The sequence below is a fragment of the Trichoplusia ni genome, chromosome 3 (genome assembly GCF_003590095.1).
Source record: "Trichoplusia ni isolate ovarian cell line Hi5 chromosome 3, tn1, whole genome shotgun sequence".
Taxonomy (NCBI): domain Eukaryota; kingdom Metazoa; phylum Arthropoda; class Insecta; order Lepidoptera; family Noctuidae; genus Trichoplusia; species Trichoplusia ni.
Window position 1 is genome coordinate 14,789,632 of NC_039480.1, and position 17,725 is coordinate 14,807,356.

The 17,725-nt window shown below is 44.5% G+C and overlaps 2 protein-coding genes across 2 annotated transcripts; one reads left to right on the forward strand and one right to left on the reverse strand.

Annotated features, from left to right (window-relative positions):
* Window positions 1-2,624: 2,624 nt before the first annotated feature.
* LOC113492066 (uncharacterized oxidoreductase SERP2049-like) lies at window positions 2,625-3,603 on the forward strand. The gene has a single exon (XM_026869351.1). It carries the CDS (start codon window positions 2,670-2,672, stop codon window positions 3,432-3,434), a length of 765 nt encoding a protein of 254 aa, XP_026725152.1. The 5' UTR covers window positions 2,625-2,669; the 3' UTR covers window positions 3,435-3,603.
* Window positions 3,604-4,954: 1,351 nt separating this feature from the next.
* Window positions 4,955-6,220, reverse strand: LOC113492067 (uncharacterized oxidoreductase SSP0419-like). The gene has a single exon (XM_026869352.1). The coding sequence runs from the start codon at window positions 6,130-6,132 to the stop codon at window positions 5,374-5,376; it is 759 nt and encodes a 252-aa protein (XP_026725153.1). The 5' UTR covers window positions 6,133-6,220; the 3' UTR covers window positions 4,955-5,373.
* Window positions 6,221-17,725: the final 11,505 nt, after the last annotated feature.

Genomic DNA, 17,725 nt, shown 5'->3' on the forward strand with positions numbered 1-17,725 from the left:
CGGTGAGAAACGAAATTGTGCTGCAACCGTGTTATTTTATGGATCTCTTTTGTTAAAATGACATAGTAAGTAGTTTCTCGTAAGTAATATATTTCTTAATAGAAAAACACATATTTAATAACAAATAGTAATAATTTCAATGTTATTCGCTTTGTTTAAGATTTCGTTCTCATTTTACTTAACAAAACTTTTAACGCAATAATATCGTAACTAAACAGTGAATAATGATAGCCAAATAGATGAAAAAAAAAAAAACCTAACAACGAAAAGGAAATGCGCTGTGGATACATGGACAATGCATAAATTACATAAACAAATACAATATGCATACAGAAAACGTACATAACACACTGATGTAGGGCAAATAAAATTCGAGACATGGATATCTAGGCTTCTAGAAGCTTCTAGAAGTTTAAACAGATAAACAAACCGATCTAAACCATCTATTAAAATGATTTTCTAGTTCTAAAGCTACTCATGCACGACAAACAACACATCGCTGGTGCAGGAGACGGTCTATGTAATTTAAAATGTTGGTCTTGCACCCGAATTAAAATAGAACCGTTTAAAAAGTTAAAAGAAAAATGTATGTATAGAATGTCGCAAGACAAGAGCTAGATGCGCAGGACAAAATTATAGTGCACATCCGTATGCGCAGGTACGCTCACTGTTTCCTCACTATCATAGCCCGATGGGTGTGAATCCGACACGACCGGAGACAGATCAAGCGCCTTGCCCACATTTTACGTGCATCCGAAAGCTTCGAAAAGTCGCTGCGTATCATGAGATCGAACTCCCAGCTTCAGCTCCTCTTTGGACTCAACGCACGAAGCACAATGTTTGTGCTCTTCACTTTGTCAAAGACTCCTAAAGCATTTTCAGGTGAAAGGTCAAGGTCTCATTAAATGTCATTAACAATATTCTTTATTAAATGATGCACCGGTTTAATCACGCGTATTGATCGGCAATACCTGACTAATTTTGGACCCAACCGGAGTCTTTAATAATGAGCTGAAGCGTCAGGATCGCGAGTCGAAGTTGCATCGTTTAATAATGAATCATTCACACGATAGTTACTTAAAAAATAATATTCTTGATACTTTTTCATTAATGCTATTCGAAACTAATGTGAAAATATTTTTGTATTTTTTCTTTTAGATTACTTCTTACTTTCAACAACTCTTACGTGCTCCGTGTCCGAAGAATTTTTTAGCAATGGCGGCTCCAATAACTACTTTGTCATCAAGCCTCGTATTAAACTGATAGACATCAATACACTTTTAACTCATTAACTAAAGATAACGAAAGCCTTACCTTATCGCCTGACTTGCAAGAAATTGAAATGCTATGATTATCCGGGTCTTAAACAGCAAACGAAACACGACGACGCAAATTTATCTTGAAATTTATTTACAGTCATTTATATATAGTAAATCAGATTAACAGTATCAATGTAAGATGAGATTTCCAAAAAGGATAACACAAGGATTGCAACAATACGGATGTAACTATTATTTTGCAAGCGATTAAATTTGTATAACTTAAAATAAATAACCTCCATGGGGAATATTCTCAATAAATGTGCCAATATTGACGACTGCTCCTTTCGCGGGTCTGCTGGCAGAGATTTCTTAAGAAATAAGCAGTACCATTTATGTTATGTTACTTTTAAGACCTCTTGTGTGTGTACATAAATTATTAAATAAAATAAATGTGTGATGATCTAAATTGCGATACAAAAGGTATCTTTAAACATTAACAACAGTGGAAGTCAAAAATCTGAACTCTTAAGATAACTTATTATTGCAGTTGCACAAAAATTCCCTTTAGGTCACTTTCTCGCTTTAATGCGAAGGAAAATATAGTCGATTAGCAGTTTTTACTGTTTAAGTTTTCAATTGTTAGTTTGATTTTAATGAAGTTGAAAAGAAGATAAAACATCAAAATCGCTTTTCGCTGCAATGATATAGCTAAATACGAAATCGATACTCAAATGACGATTTTTTATCATCACAGATAATGTTTCAAAAGTTGACTTTAATTATTACTTGAAATAATGAACGTGAATGTCGTAAAATGTAAAATCATGTTTTGTTTGTAGTGATACATATTTTTGGGTATTTCCTAGTAGTACGAACCTATGTTTAGCCTAACTTTAACCTTCCTATGTTCGTAGTTCCTAATCGTTTGGACTTTGGCAAGCAACTTTTTGTTATTTGATATATCATTACATTATTACATACATTTGATATCCTCTATCTCGCCCTGACAGAAAAATGCTGAGTTCCAGTAAGCTTCTAAAATGAGTTCCATATACAAATAAAAAAAATGTTAAAAGCGCCTTTATTTTACAAACATCTGCTTCTACAGAAAAAGAAAAACTTTCGCTAAAACAAAGTATACGGATAAACCACTTAACCAAAGCACCATGCACAGTGGTTTTATGTCCATACAAATGATTTAATCATAAAGTATTTCAAATTAATGAAATATAAATTAATAATCGCCTGAGGAATATGCGGAAAGATCCTATTACGTCTGTTGCTAACGATCCCGATAAAGCACTATATGGCAGTTTCTTAAAATTAAGGTGATAAGATAGGCATATATAAGCAATAGGTAATTGAAAGAAAATTTAGTATTGCCGTGATCTCCATCAGAGCAGCATCATGAGTTTCAACGACAAAGTAGTTATTGTGACTGGCGGGAGCTCCGGTATTGGAGCCGCCATTGCCGTCGAATTCTCTGGACTCGGAGCTAAAGTAACTATTGTTGGAAGAAATGAAACCAAACTGAAGGAAGTCGCGAAGAAATGCAAAAATCCCTTGACAGTAGTGGCGGACATTACTAAGGAAAACGACATTAAGAAAATTGTTACCGAAACCTTGAACCGCTTTGGAAAAATTGATATCTTGATAAACAATGCTGGGATGGCTATTCAGGCGGGTATTTTAGCTGAAAATGCTATGGAAACCTATGATAAGGTGATGAACACAAACCTTCGTTCTGCTGTGTACCTCACACATCTTGCCGCGCCCCACATCGTCAAAACCAAAGGGAACATTATTAATATATCAAGTATAGCTTCGTTAACCGTCTTCGGTAATGATCACTTTTCATACGGCGCATCGAAGGCTGCTATGGACCACTTCACCAGATCTATTGCTGCTGAACTGGCCTCAAGCGGGGTTCGAGTCAACTCTGTGAATCCAGGACCAGTAAGAACTGATTTTCTTGAGAACATGGGTGTTGAAAAGAAAGCGGAACAAGATGCCATGTTCGAAGAATTCGGTAGAACGGCGACGGCACTTGGAAGAGTCTCTGATTCTGAAGAAATTGCTGATTTAGTAATATTTTTAGCGAGTGACAAAGCTAGAGGCATCACAGGTTCCGTTTTCGTGACTGACAATGGTTCTTTAGTAAAACCAAAATAGACAAAGAAGTAGTAAACTGTTTTACTAAAATACTATCGATGACTGTTAGAGGCATAATTTGATTTTTATATAAGCAACAATTTTGTCAAGACAGGTTTCAGTAAAAATTTGTGGATTAAAAATGAAATTCATATTCGCCACTTATTGGTGGCTAGATTATATTATAATTTGTTAATTGAAAGATAACTGGTTTAAAATAACAATGTAGTGTTATACAAAATAAATTAGAAAATAGAAAAACTTGTATCATTATAATTTAATAGTTTTTAGTCCCTAGATAAGCAACTCAATCTAAAGAGTTGTGGAATTGTTTTAAATAGGACTCTAGATTACGTTTCAGCATAGACTGATGACAAAACAAAAATACGTGGTATAGCATACTTATCATTCTTTGTATGTACGTCCCATAGGGCGATTACTAGTTTCGAGATGATTATCTCTGGATAGAAGTTCAAAGGGTCTTACTCTCACAGTAATATCATTGGTGTTGTTGAAGAAGGCAGCATAGCACACTGCGCAAAGCGGCATCTCTCTTCCAATTGGAACTAGGTATGATTTCTACGGGTGATTTACTGAGTTTTTACTACTAGCTCAGAGACTCTCAAATTTACATAAATTTACTCTTATACTCTTAATTGTGATACATAATGGCTCTTAAGTTGAATCCTAAATCCCAACACTTGCAATCACGTTTTATCCCACAAGTACTCTACCGCACTTGCCACACGGTACCGTTATAGATTTAATAAAAAAAGATGCAAAACCAATAAAATGTCATACGCCTAACAATATGTTGTACAACACATTCATTGATACATAAGTATGACAGGTGATTTTACGATCAGAGGAACGAAATGTCATTGTGATGAAGATTGACTAAACAAAATGACTATATAATGTTTAATTGAGGAAAAACAACAAAATTCTCGTTTTAAATACAACGCAATAGAAATCATTGTTTTTACAAACATAATATACCATTTGTAATTAGCAATATGTACAGATGTTAATTTACACGGTGTTAAAAAATCTTTGTGGGAGCCTTTTTTTGTTTACGTGATATTTGGACTGTAATAAAATCTCGAAATTTGACCCACTTCCCGGTTTCATACGATATTACGCGCAAATGTTATAATGATTGAGCTGATCTGGTATTAGAGCAAAAAGATGGTCGTAAGAGACCTGCGATTAAATTACACAAGTCAAGCTCTCCTGATTCATATTGACGAACGCTTTGACCATATACCTTGCTAACATTGCTTTTTAACAGGCAAAGAGCTCTTTTTTATGTAAGTATACTATAACCGTAGCAATATGGTTACTTAATCTAGAAGCTAGTAAAAGGGCTAAATAAAATTACAAACCTATGTCTAGAGTACCGTTTTTATTTTTCGTATAGAAATTTAAGTTCCCAAATTATTTTTCTGTTCAGTAATTGGTCAATAACAAAGTTATTTTTTGCTATTTATGTTATTTCCAGTCAAGAGTTTGAATATGTGGCAAATCAAATAAAAAATACCTTTCATTTTGTGCATTTATTGATTTAATTGTAAATAAATCAATAAATGCAATTTATGTACAAAAACAGTATGTTACTCCTTTTTCAAAAAGGTGGATTTTTTACAAGAGTTTTTCACAAACTAGTTTTTTGTGATTCACTGCGGTAGGTAACAATGCAAGCGAATGAATGAGAGTTAGATTCAATAAATTCGTCTATAAATAACTGAAATCACAGGACTCGTCCTTGAGGTGGGGATTTACAACTGCATCAACAAACCACCCATTGTTGTGGTCTTATTATGTCTATTTATCTCGATATTCCTCTTCACAGCTGATCTAGTATGACAATGAAGGGTGTCTTCACCGGTGTTATAAATAGGCTATAATAATTATTATTCATCCTCCTTACTTCACACAGTTATTATATCTTTCTACAACTCTAATTAGCCTTAATTAAAACTCCGTTATCAGATACAAATACGGCACCTGTAATGGCTTTAGCTTTATCACTCGCTAAGAACGTAACCAAATCAGCAATTTCTTCTGCACCAGAAACTCTCCCCAGTGCAGTCATTTTAGCCATATGTTCAAAAGTAGCTTCCAGTTGGTCCTTGCTTATACCGATATTTTCCAGGAAATCGGTCTTCACTGGCCCAGGATTCACAGAGTTGACACGAACTCCACTTGAAGCTAGTTCAGCAGCAATAGATCTGGTGAAGTGATCCATAGCAGCCTTCGATGTGCCGTATGAAAATTGATCCTTACCGAAGACGGTTAACGAGGCTATACTTGATATATTAATAATGTTCCCTTTGGTTTTGACGATGTGGGGCGCGGCAAGATGTGTGAGGTACACAGCAGAACGTAGGTTTGTGTTCATCACCTTATCGTAGGTTTCCATAGCATTTTCAGCTAAAATACTCGCCTGAATAGCCATCCCAGCATTGTTTATCAAGATATCAATTTTTCCAAAGCGGTTCAAGGTTTCGGTAACAATTTTCTTAATGTCGTTTTCCTTAGTAATGTCCGCCACTACTGTCAAGGGATTTTTACATTTCTTCGCGACCTCTTTCAGTTTGGTTTCATTTCTTCCAACAATAGTCACTTTAGCTCCAAGTCCAGAGAATTCGACGGCAATGGCGGCTCCAATACCGGAGCTCGCGCCAGTCACAATAACTACTTTGTCGTTGAAACTCATGATGCAGCGCGGGTAGATATCACCATACTAAAAATAATTTGTTTCATTATTGCTTATATATCTTATCATCTGTTTACTATCTTATCTCATAACCTCTACAGAACTGACGTGTAAATCTAAAACACAATATCTCAGAAATATCCGTTTCGTAAAAAGGGACTATTATTCGTTACTCGTAATATTATTGTATTAAACACACTTTATGACCTATGATTGATTATGCAGTATGTGAGTATTGAGTATGTGTGCGGTCTTTCGTATATTGTTGCTTGTTTGGTGACAGATATACGAGTATCTACATCGTAGACTTTACGTGAACATATAAATTAATTATTTGTTGAATACTTAATGTATAGAATAGTATATATATATGTATATATGTATATATGTATATATGTATATAGGTTGTCTGGAAGAGATTGCTTTTTAGCGATAAGACCGCCTTTTGTACTCATCATATTTGTTTCTATTGAACTAATTTGTTTTTCCTTATAGTGTGCAATAAAGAGTATTCTATCTATCTATCTATCTATGTGTATATAGTAAGGGAGACTGGGGACACTGGATCCTTATGGGAGCTTAGATACACTGGATTTACAAAGCTTTCGTCTAAGATTTATAAGTGGCAACATTGATAGTCTATGGTACGTTCAAACTTTCTAAAGTTGGTACTCAAATTTGACATTTGAGCAGATGGGGGGTGATTGTGTGTTTCGTGTGGCCAGAAAATATTTTTCGTTAGTTTTTATTTTGATTTCGCAATTGGATAGGAAACATATTTTGTACTAGAATCAATTTTAAACTATTCCTTATCTATGTGTTTAAACGTCAGTTTCATAGAAAAGTGTTAATAGTAGTAGATTTTTTTACAATATTATTTTATAACCTTAATATACCTAGGGTACACATGGTACACTTTTTTATGGGAGATTTGATCCCGGCGGATCAAATGTAATATTTTTTTTTTAATCATTTCAAGATTAAATATGCCTAGAATATATAAAAGAAAAGGAAAGAAGAAAGGCAAGAAAAAGAATACCAATGAATTAGGAAATCTTGGAGTTAGCTGTCAATGGTGTTATAGAGCAAAATGTTACGTGTAAAATGTGTTATATGTGGGATAGCAGTTATGATATTGAAGTTGCCAAATATCAAGTTGTGAAGAAACTACCAGTTCCGGAAGTGAAATCATCATCGAAAAGAGTTATTAGTTTTAAGTTTCCAAAATCATTAAGAAAATTTAATATTGAGAAATAAAAAATGAAAAGATAATTGCTGTTAGATAAAAAGAAAAGACTGTTTAACTTGAAGAGAGAATAACTAATTTTTAATTTAACCTAAGTGATACTTTGTTTTGTTGTGTCAATTGCAAAAATTATTTAGTGATTTTTTTAGTTTTAAACTTTTAAGTAAAAAAATACTAGAACTTTAAGTAATATTTTCTTTTTAACAAATTAATATATTGTGATTTGAGTTGTCAGAAATAAGTTGTTAGTAGTTGATTAATAAGCATAGATATAAATGTCAAAGAATACATGATGGCTAGTAGATAAAAAGCAAATAAATCAATGATTAAAATTCCTATTTTTTCCTTTTCTTCTTTATTAGAATCATATGTCCCCGAATGTGGGAGACTTGTTCCTCCCAGGATCAATTCATCCACATGTATGGGACACATGATATCATTTCCTATACGAAGTATTCATGGGCTAGTTAGTAAAGTTATGTACACATATCACTTGATATTATACTTACTATAACCAATGAAATTTCACATATTTAAGAACCAAAATATTTAAAATCGGATTAATATTTACAAAATAATTGCCAAAGACAAAAGGAGGGATCACGTGTCCCCAGTCTCCCCAGTACAGCTATTTTTTTATTAATGGTTCATATATAATAAGATAGAATTTCGGGAAAAGTGAAAAAAGTGTATTTAAAAAATAACATAAAAGAAGAGGTCACAAGGGTGCCTTCGAAACCTCCACCAGCAGACTGATAGGTTAGCATTTGATGTTAACAGTCAATAGTGTGTAACTGAAAGTTAGTAAACTCATAAGTTTTTGATTGATTACAGTTTTATGAACTCAGATATCTTGTTTTAAATTAGAACGGTCTGGACCATGATGGAAACATCGCAGGTTATATCAGAGGAACTAGAGTGCTCTTCTATAATCTGATAAGATTCTTACGCTTTCGATAGTTAGGTTTTAGCAACCAGTTAAGGTTTGAAGGAGCTGAGCGACCTCTGAATTTATTCCATCACAAGCTGCTCTATAGATATTAAACGGTTACTCAGTTACAACTTCAAAGTAGTCAGGCTTTGATTAAAGCGGAAGAAAGTGTCAGACTTTTACTAACTAAAACCACCCGCCATATTTTTCTCCCTTGTCCTTCGTGTCACTCCGGATCACGGTAACCCTGACGGTCAATCTATCTGGATCGGCAGGCATCACCCCTAATGAGCTCCACAGAGCTGGCTAACATCTCTTTGAGGTTCGCGTGGAACACAAACTTTCCCTTATCGGGCGGTGAGCTATCCATTACTTACCGCGCGCAGGCCGCCGCAACTCAGTAACCTTACGCCAGTGCCTAAAAATACAATCCTATTCTGATCTGCCAAGCTGTTAATGAAATAATTGACATAAATAAAGATCTCTTAAAATCAAAGACAACACTTAAAATCCCTCTTGACTCGCTCAATTACCTTTGCATAATATTGTGCAACTAGTACTCCATAAGATATCAACATCTATTATCTACAAGTAATTGTCACGATGACTTAACAAGTTAATTTTTAAGATCTTTTAAGGGTCCTCACTGAAAAAGTTAAAAAATTAACGTAAAAATGTAACGTTCTTCATCTTCTGCGATTTCTTGTAATATCCTTACAGAATTTATTTCAGCACCATTGACTTATTATCAATTCCATAGAAGTACATTTCGAAGTACTCCATCGAAAGCAGATGCAGTAAAGAGACCTCTTTACTATGTGATATTTAGACATTTCTTCGCGTTATAGAAAACTGTCGAATGTACAGGAACGTAGTCATGAAGCAAATACTCGTAGAAACTAAATCCAGTTACAGCGTTGGAGGTATACCGGATTTTGAGTATGAGTAATTTAATGCCAGAATTGCCTAAAACTTCGAGATTTAAATTCAAAGGCATGCTATAATGACAAAATTACGAATTAATTTAATGGTATACGGAACCACCCTTGCTTTTCCGTTTTCTTAATATATCTTTGTGTTTCAACTTTTCAAAAAGGTCAGTCGATAAGATTGGTGGCCATATTTAAGCCATAGTCGCCTCAAAACTGTATTAGTTTTGTTCTGACGTTTCATAGAGCATCATCATGGAATTTAAAGACAAAGTGGTCATCGTGACAGGTGCGAGCTCGGGTATTGGAGCTGCCACTGCAATAGAATTTTCTGCTCTTGGCGCAAAAGTAACAATAGTGGGAAGAAATGAAATCAAATTGAACGAAGTCGCAAAAAAATGTAAAGATCCATTAGTGCTATATGCAGACGTAACCAAAGACGATGATGTGAAAAGAATTGTCAACGACACAGTTGAACGATTTGGAAAACTAGACATTCTAGTCAACAATGCTGGAATGGCTATACCAAGTAATTTTCTATCCGAAAATGAAATGGAAGTTTTCGATAAAGTTATGGCGGCGAACCTACGCTCCTCCGTTTACCTTTTTTTTTTTTTTTTTTTTTTTTTTTTTTTTTTTTTTTCGGGGGGAAATCCTCATGGACTTCCTCCGCCAGGGGAGAGGCGGAGGGGTGTGCCGGACTCTTACCGGCTAAAACCCCCCGGTGTGTCTCCTCGCACGTGGGCACGCGGGGCCGCGGGAGTCCAAATTCCTCCGCAGCCCCGCACTAGTGCTGGCCCGGTCAGTCCGGGCCTCGCCTCGTGCACGGGGTAGTGAGGTGTTTGCCTACCCCGTGCACCGCCTCAGAGGCGCGCGCCGACACTCGCTCGCGCCTCCGCCTCGGGTCCATGGAATAGGGGGCGGGGGGCTTCCCCGAGTCCCGCGCCCCTGAACCCATTCATGGGGGCTGGAAGAGGGCGTTGTCCGCCCTCCTCCTACGCCCGGTGCGCTTTCTGCGGCCGGGGAAGGGAGTCGAGATCTCCCTCTCCCGCTCCGCAGCTTCCTTCTGCGACATCACGTCCTCGCAGAAGGACACCACCGCGTCCCACGACTCTGCGCTACCGACCATCTTCCGCACTACGGCCGGCAGCGACAGATCGCCTCCTACTTCGTTTGTGAGGACACGGCGCTGCTCCTCCCAAGCCGCACACTCGGCGAGAGTGTGTTGCGCCGTGTCCTCCCCGCAATGGACGCAGTGGTGGCACCGAGCGTCCGGCTCCCTGTTTATGCGACACAGGTACTTGCCGAAGCAGCCGTGCCCCGACAGCACCTGCGTCACCCTGAACGACAGGGAGCCGTGCCTTCTCCCGAGCCAGTCGTCGAGCACTGGCCGGATCGCCTCGACGGTTGCGAGGCCGGCGGCAGGGCGCAGAAGCCTTTGCCGCCATTCCGCCACCAAGACCTGACGGAGCTCAGCTCGGCGCAGTGCGATCTGTCGCTGCGCCGGCCTCGAGCCCCGTGCCCGCTCTACCTCGCGCCATCGGTACAACGACGCGAGTACTTTCGCCTCCAGGTCCCAGGGCGGGGATCCGGCCAGTACGCAAGCCGCCTCGTAGGAGATCGTGCGGTACCCGCGGACGACTCTGACGGCCATCGCCCTCTGCGGTTTACGCAGAATGGCGAATGTGCCGGCCGTCAGGTCCATCGCCCACACAGGGGCCCCATACAGGGCCATGGACCGCACGATTCCCACGTACAACCGCCTACAGGCGGTGCTCGGGCCCCCCATGTTGGGAAGCAGCGTTGAAAGCGCGCCCGCCGCGCCCATCAGCTTGGGCGCCAGGCGCCGGAAGTGAGGACCGAATTCCCATCGGCTGTCGAGCACCAATCCCAAGTACTTCATGGTGGACTCGACAGCTATCCGGGCCCCACTGACCACGATGTGTGATCCCGGCGCCGGCGCACGTCGGGGGCCATGAAACACCATGGCCCCCGACTTATTAAGGGCCACCTCTAGGCCCAGGCGCCGGATGCGGTTCACCACCTGTGACACCGCAGCCGTGGCTATCAACGCCGCTTCCCTGTGCGAGCTCCCCCGGGCTGTGACTAGCGTGTCGTCCGCGTAGCACGTCAAGTCGGCGCCCGACGGGAGCTCGCCTCTCAGCACCCAGTCGTAGCCGATGTTCCACAGGAGCGGCCCCAAAACCGATCCCTGCGGAACACCGCACGACATAAGGTGCCGACCAGCACCGTCACGTCCCCGATAGGTGACGCACCTATCCTCCAAATAGGCCCCTACTGTACGACGGAGGTAGGGAGGCACACGATGATATTTTAGGGCCTCCCGAATACAACTCCAGGGTAGGGTGTTGAAGGCGTTGGAGATGTCCAACGACACCGCCAGCACCACCCCACCCCGGGACACTGTCTCCTCCGCCAGGGCCCTCACGCGCATGATGGCGTCTATGGTGGAGCGCCCCCGACGAAAACCAAACTGGTTGTCGTCCAGGTCCGGCCCCTCTCTGCACAAGTGGCTGACGAGGCGATCTGCGATGATTCGCTCGAACAGTTTGCCCGCCTCGTCTAGCAGCACTATGGGCCGGTATGCGGACGGCGAGTCCGCGGGGCGCCCCTCCTTTCTGAGCAGGACCAGCCTCCCCTCCTTCCACAAACTGGGAAACTGACCCCGCTCGAGGCATGCCGTGAAGAGCCCCCTCAGCTGGGGCTCTAGCTCCTTCAGAGCTAAGACGAGAGCACGACCGGGAACTCCGTCGGGTCCGGGCGCCGTGTTTTTCGCCCGGAGTCGCGACACGGCTGCTCTCGTCTCTTCTTGCGTCACCTCGGGGACATCGGTGCTCTCCTCATCAGGAGAGTCTGTGGCTGAGGGTGAAGCCATCGCCGGGGGAACGTGTCCCGTCCGCTCAGGGAAGAGGGCCGACACCACCGCCTCTAGCAACTGGGGCTGCATGCCCTGGACCACTGGGGGCGCCCAGGGACGCAACTTGCCCCGTACCCAACGGTAGGGGCGCCCCCACGGATCCCGGTCCAGGGACCCCAGCAGCTCCTCCCTGGCACGCGACTTCGAGTCGCCGATGGCCAGCCACAGAGTCTCCTTGGACGCGCGGTACACCTCATACAGCGCGCCCTCCTCGACGGGATCCCGTCGACGTCGTCTCCGGTATCGAGTGTACCGGCGGCGAGCTGCGACGCACTCAACGCGCAGCCGCGCGATCTCGTCGGTCCACCAGTACACCCGGCGCCTTGCGGACTGTTGGCTTACACGGGGCATGGACGCGTCGCAAATCTGCGTCATCGCCCCGCGAAACCACAGCGCCACCGCTTCGACGTCGACGGGGCCGTCCGTCGCCGACTCCCAGATCCAGGACTGGACTAAGGCAGCTTCCTCGAGTAGTTCCCTGTCGATGCGCTTGAGCGCCCATCGGGGGCCGTCGTTGATCGGGGTTGTTGGATGGCGGCCGCTCGCGGTCTGGGCGGAGACGTCGAACCGGATATAACGATGGTCCGATAACGTCTCCACCTCCACGGCGACACGCCAGTCGCGGACTCGGCCGGCGACAGAGGGGCTTGCGAACGAGACGTCCACAATCGACCCGCCCCGCTGCCGCACGCACGTGTATTCCGAACCCCGATTCAGGACGACCAGACCGGTCGTCACCGCCCACTCTTCCAACGCCTCGCCCCGAGAGTCAGTGACCGGAGATCCCCACGCCGATGACTTGGCGTTGAGATCCCCGAGCACCAGAACGGGACGAGGGTGGTAGCGGTTCACGACGGCGCCCAACTCGACAAGGAAACCCTCGAAGTCGGCGAGACTCTTGTTGGGGGAGAAATACGCCCCCACAACGGCGATGCCGTCCGAAACCGCGGCAACCCAGCCGCGGCCCCTGGACGGGTCGATCAGAGTCCCGCCAATAATGGCCACCAAACCGTCAGCGCACCCCAACCAGTTGTCACGGGCGGGGACGAAGTACGGCTCGGCGACCACAGCCACGTCGATCGACCACTCTGCCATAGTCTGGAGTAGAAGATCCTGAGCTCTGGCAGAGTGATTGATGTTGCCCTGGAGGAAATGGAATTGCGCCATTATTGACAATCCATTCCCCCGGCAACAGTCCCGGACCGGGAGTCGGTCGCGGAGCTACCAGCCTGCGGGGGCTGCGAGGTTACCCCGGCAGGCTTGGAGCTCCTCTTCCCTGCCTTTTTGGCAGTGCTGGTGGGCATGCCACAGGCTCCCCCGCCCAATCTGTGTCCCGCCGGCTTTCCCGCGGCCGAACACAGGCAGCAGTTTAGCGCGGCGGAACACTGGGCCGCCTTGTGACCGGGCTGACCGCAGCGATAGCAGAGACCGCTACGGTCTGCTGCGGAGGTGCACTTTGCCCGGACGTGCCCCTTTTCCAGACACCGGAAGCACCTCAAAGCCCGGGGTTGCAGGAGTTTTACTCTCGCTGCAACCCAGCCCACCTTCACTTCGCCAGCTAAGGCGATCTTTTTCGCCGACGCCACAGGGCACCGAACCCAGACTGCGCCGAGTCCGGTGGCGTCGGTGCGTATGTCGCCGGCCCGCACCCTATCCGGTGGACACTCTCCACTGCGGGCAACGGCCGCCACCACTTCCTCGGGGGTCACGGAATCGTCCAGACCGGTGATCCGCACCTCTGCGGTTTTCACCGGTCTGGATAACCGGACGTCCTCGGGGTTGAGGACCTCCCTCATTTTGGCGGCCAGAGCGTCCGCCTTTTCGGCGCTGCCGCTCGCAGCACCGGCCACCTCGAACAGCCGCGCACCCGTGACGGTCTGCCTGACGGTGACGGACTGGAGGCCAAGATCTGACAATTTGATCTTGGCCTTGGCCTCGGCAATGACCGACTGGTACGTAACGCCGCGCTCCGCAGCCCCGGGCTGCAGCGTCAGCGTCACGGCCTCGGAACGCGGGGCACGCACCGCCGGTCCTTTGCGACCGCCTTTCCCAGTCCGTCGCGCAGGCTGCGCAGCCGCCTTTGCCGTAGGGCCTGGGGCGCGCGCTGCTGCGGAGTCCGCCTTTGCGGCTTTGCGGGCCTTCTTGCGGCCCACGACTGTCGCCCAGCTCTCACCCTTAGAGCCGGCCGTCGTGGGCTTAGCACTTGGCGGGGCTCCCTCGCCGGGCTTTTTGACGCCCCCCGTGGGCTTCCCCTGGCGAGGCGCAGGCCTCGGCGGCTCCTCCGTCCTCCGTCTTGCGTCGGCCGCTAGGGGCGGACGGAGGGTTTCCGGGGGGAGGCGCCGAGACACCGCCTCTATGCGGGCATTGACCATGCTCCCGCACTGGAGCATGCAGAGCCGGACTATGCGCTCGACCTCGTCGTCGGAACGAGCGCTTGCCGGTCTCGGTGCGGGAGACGGGGCCACCACCGGTGCGGCGACAGTGGGCGGCGTGCGTCGCTGTTGCTGCTCGCTCAGCGCAGCGACTTGCCGCCGGAGGTCCTCCAGGTCGGCACGGAGGCGGCCGTTCTCCTCCTGCAACTTCGCGACCTCGTCTGAGGCCGTCCTGTTGAGGAGGACACCAACCGCCTCCTTAATGTCCGCGGCAGCCTCCTTCAGACCGCGGGTGAACGTGCCCTTCAGGCTGCCGGACTTCGTGGCAACCTTCAGGACCAAGTCCACCCCGTCCAAGGCCAGCTGGCTCAGGGCCGCCGCGGATGGCTCGCCCCCTTCGGCCGTGAGAGCAGCGCGTCGCTCACGCGCGCGCTCTGCCATCGCCGACACTTCGTCGGCCGCGACGGCTTTGCGCTGCTCCCTTCTGGCGGCGTTGAGCTCCGCCTTCGAGCTCCCCAGCGAAGCACCGCTCTCGCCGCCAGGGTCCTCCGTGGTGACCCCCACGTCGCTCTCCGCTTCGCTGGCCGCCTGGGCACTGGAACGCACAAACCTGCCCTGTGCGTCCCTCCGCGGCCGCGAAGCACTCGCTCCCCTCGATGTCTGCCGACCTCTCCTCCCGGTCGGCAGCTTCGGAGCTGGCAGGCCGTCCTCATCTGAGGACTGACCCGCCGAACCACCTCCCATCGAAGCACGGTCGCGCGGACGTTTCCTAACGGAAGACGATCCGCGCGGCCGCTCCTCGGCGTATTCTGTAATGAAATGAAATGAAATGAAATGAAATGAAATTATTTATTCTGCAAATAGGATATTTTTTATCACTTTTACATGTCTTTTTTGAGAACGATGGAGCCGACATTTCCTAGCTGACTACCCTAAGAAGAAATGTCGAAACAAACTCAGGGGTCGCAGTCTCTTTTAAAGTCCAGACAATTTTCAAATTCGAGTGTATAAACTAATGCAGAGTATTTCAATAAATTGATAATATACCTGCATAAGGTTTATACTTACAAAAAAAAAAAATTATAAAAAGATTTAAAAAAATAAAAACGCAAATGAGTTGCATGTTATTAAATCAAATAATAATTAATATTAACAAAAATAAATTCATGCAAAAGCACAAAAAATGTCACATAATATATGTATAAGATTATATGCAAAAGCACAAAACATGTCAATAATTATGTACACAAATAATGATAGCTGTATAAGCGAGCAGTTCAATCCCAAGCATTTTTATCATTTAAATAATCTGATATTTTGTAATATCCTTTTCCGGATAGTTTTAATTTAATAAAAGTTTTAAATTTCTTAGTCGGTAGCTTACGAACATGAATGGGAAGCTTGTTGTAGAAACGTATACATTGACCCATGAACGAGTTGCTTACTCTATGGAGACGAGTAGCATGTACGGCTAAATTATGTTTGTTCCTTGTATTGATTGAGTGGACATCGGACAATTTTACAAAGTTTGATTCGTTTTTATGAACAAACATTAAATTCTCAAATATGTACTGTGAAGTTACAGTCAGAATGTTTATCTCTTTGAATTTCTCTCGGAGAGAAACTCTTGGGCCCAAATTATAAATAGCGCGGACGGCCCTTTTCTGAAGCACAAAGATGGAATGAATATCTGCACAGCCTCCCCAGAGGAGAATCCCGTACGACATAAGGCTATGAAAATAACTGAAATAAACTATTCTGGCTGTATCCACATCAGTTATCAGTCTAATTTTTTTTACAGCATAGGCGGCTGAACTGAGCCTGCCGGATAACTTGTTTATGTGAGGGCCCCACTGTAGTTTGGCATCAACAGTTATGCCAAGAAAGACAGTGGACTCGACAGGGTCCAACTCTAGCCCATTCAGTTGTACGTTGGTTCTTAATTGCCTTACATTCGGCATTGAAAATTTAATTAATTTAGTCTTACTGGGATTTAAAAGAAGATTATTTATATTGAACCAATGGACAACCTTTGCAAGGGCAACATTAATTTCCTGAAAGTTTTGAAGCTGACGCTTAATTTTGAAAACAAGAGATGTGTCGTCAGCAAATAATAAAATCTTGTGATTATCCCTTACATGATAGGGTAAATCGTTAATATAGATTAGAAAAAGAAAAGGGCCTAGTATTGAACCCTGCGGAACGCCCATAGTTACAAGAGCTCCTTCAGATTTTTTGCCATTTACATCCACTCTTTGAACTCGATTTTCTAAATAAGAGCTTAGTAGGCTAAGAGACTTATTTCTAATGCCATAGTGATGCAGTTTTCTGATTAATGTATCGTGACAAACACAATCAAAGGCTTTGGACAAGTCACAGAATATACCTAACGCATCCTGTGAATTCTCCCAGTGCTGTCAGTGTGCTGTGCTGCCAGTAATATTATCAGCGACAGGGGCCTCCTCCGTTTACCTGACCCATCTAGCCGCACCACATATAATTAAGACAAAAGGCAATATTATCAACATATCCAGTATCTGCGCTCTCATCGTACTCGCCAAGAGTAGTGTATCATACCACACAGCAAAAGCAGCGTTGGATCATTTCACAAGAGCAGTCGCTGCTGAACTAGCACCAAGCGGTGTTCGTGTCAACGTTGTGAATCCTGGACCAGTAAAAAGCGATTTTGCAAGAAATTGTGGTTTAAATGAAGAACAACTTGTAGTTGCAGCTGAGAATATTACGAAGAGGACGGCACTTGGACGAAGATCGGAACCGATAGAAATTGCTGATTTGATTTTGTTTTTAGCAAGTGATAAAGCTAAAGCCATCACAGGTGCAAGTTTTCTGGCTGATAATGGAGTTTTGATCAAAGCTGATTAGATTAAATATTATCTCAATCAAAATATACTTGAATTATTTTTTTAATTATTTTATCGCCTAAAAAGAGAAGTGTAATTATTGTAGTCAGAGTGGGCGATATATACCTCCACTGTTACTGATCACTAACTCACAAAACCAATGTATTCAAAAATATTCTAATCCTTAAACGCCCAAATTCTTTGGTCTATGATAAGTGGCCCTAACCGCTATTCCGGAGGTTGTGGGTCTAATTTTGACCCGGGACAAATGTTCGTGTGATGAGCACGATCATTTGTTCTGTATCTGGGTGAAATT

Bases quoted from the DNA above. Each gene is read 5' to 3' on its own strand.
- LOC113492066 (XM_026869351.1), top strand. From the start codon at position 2,670: ATGAGTTTCAACGACAAAGTAGTTATTGTGACTGGCGGGAGCTCCGGT.
- LOC113492067 (XM_026869352.1), bottom strand. From the start codon at position 6,132: ATGAGTTTCAACGACAAAGTAGTTATTGTGACTGGCGCGAGCTCCGGT.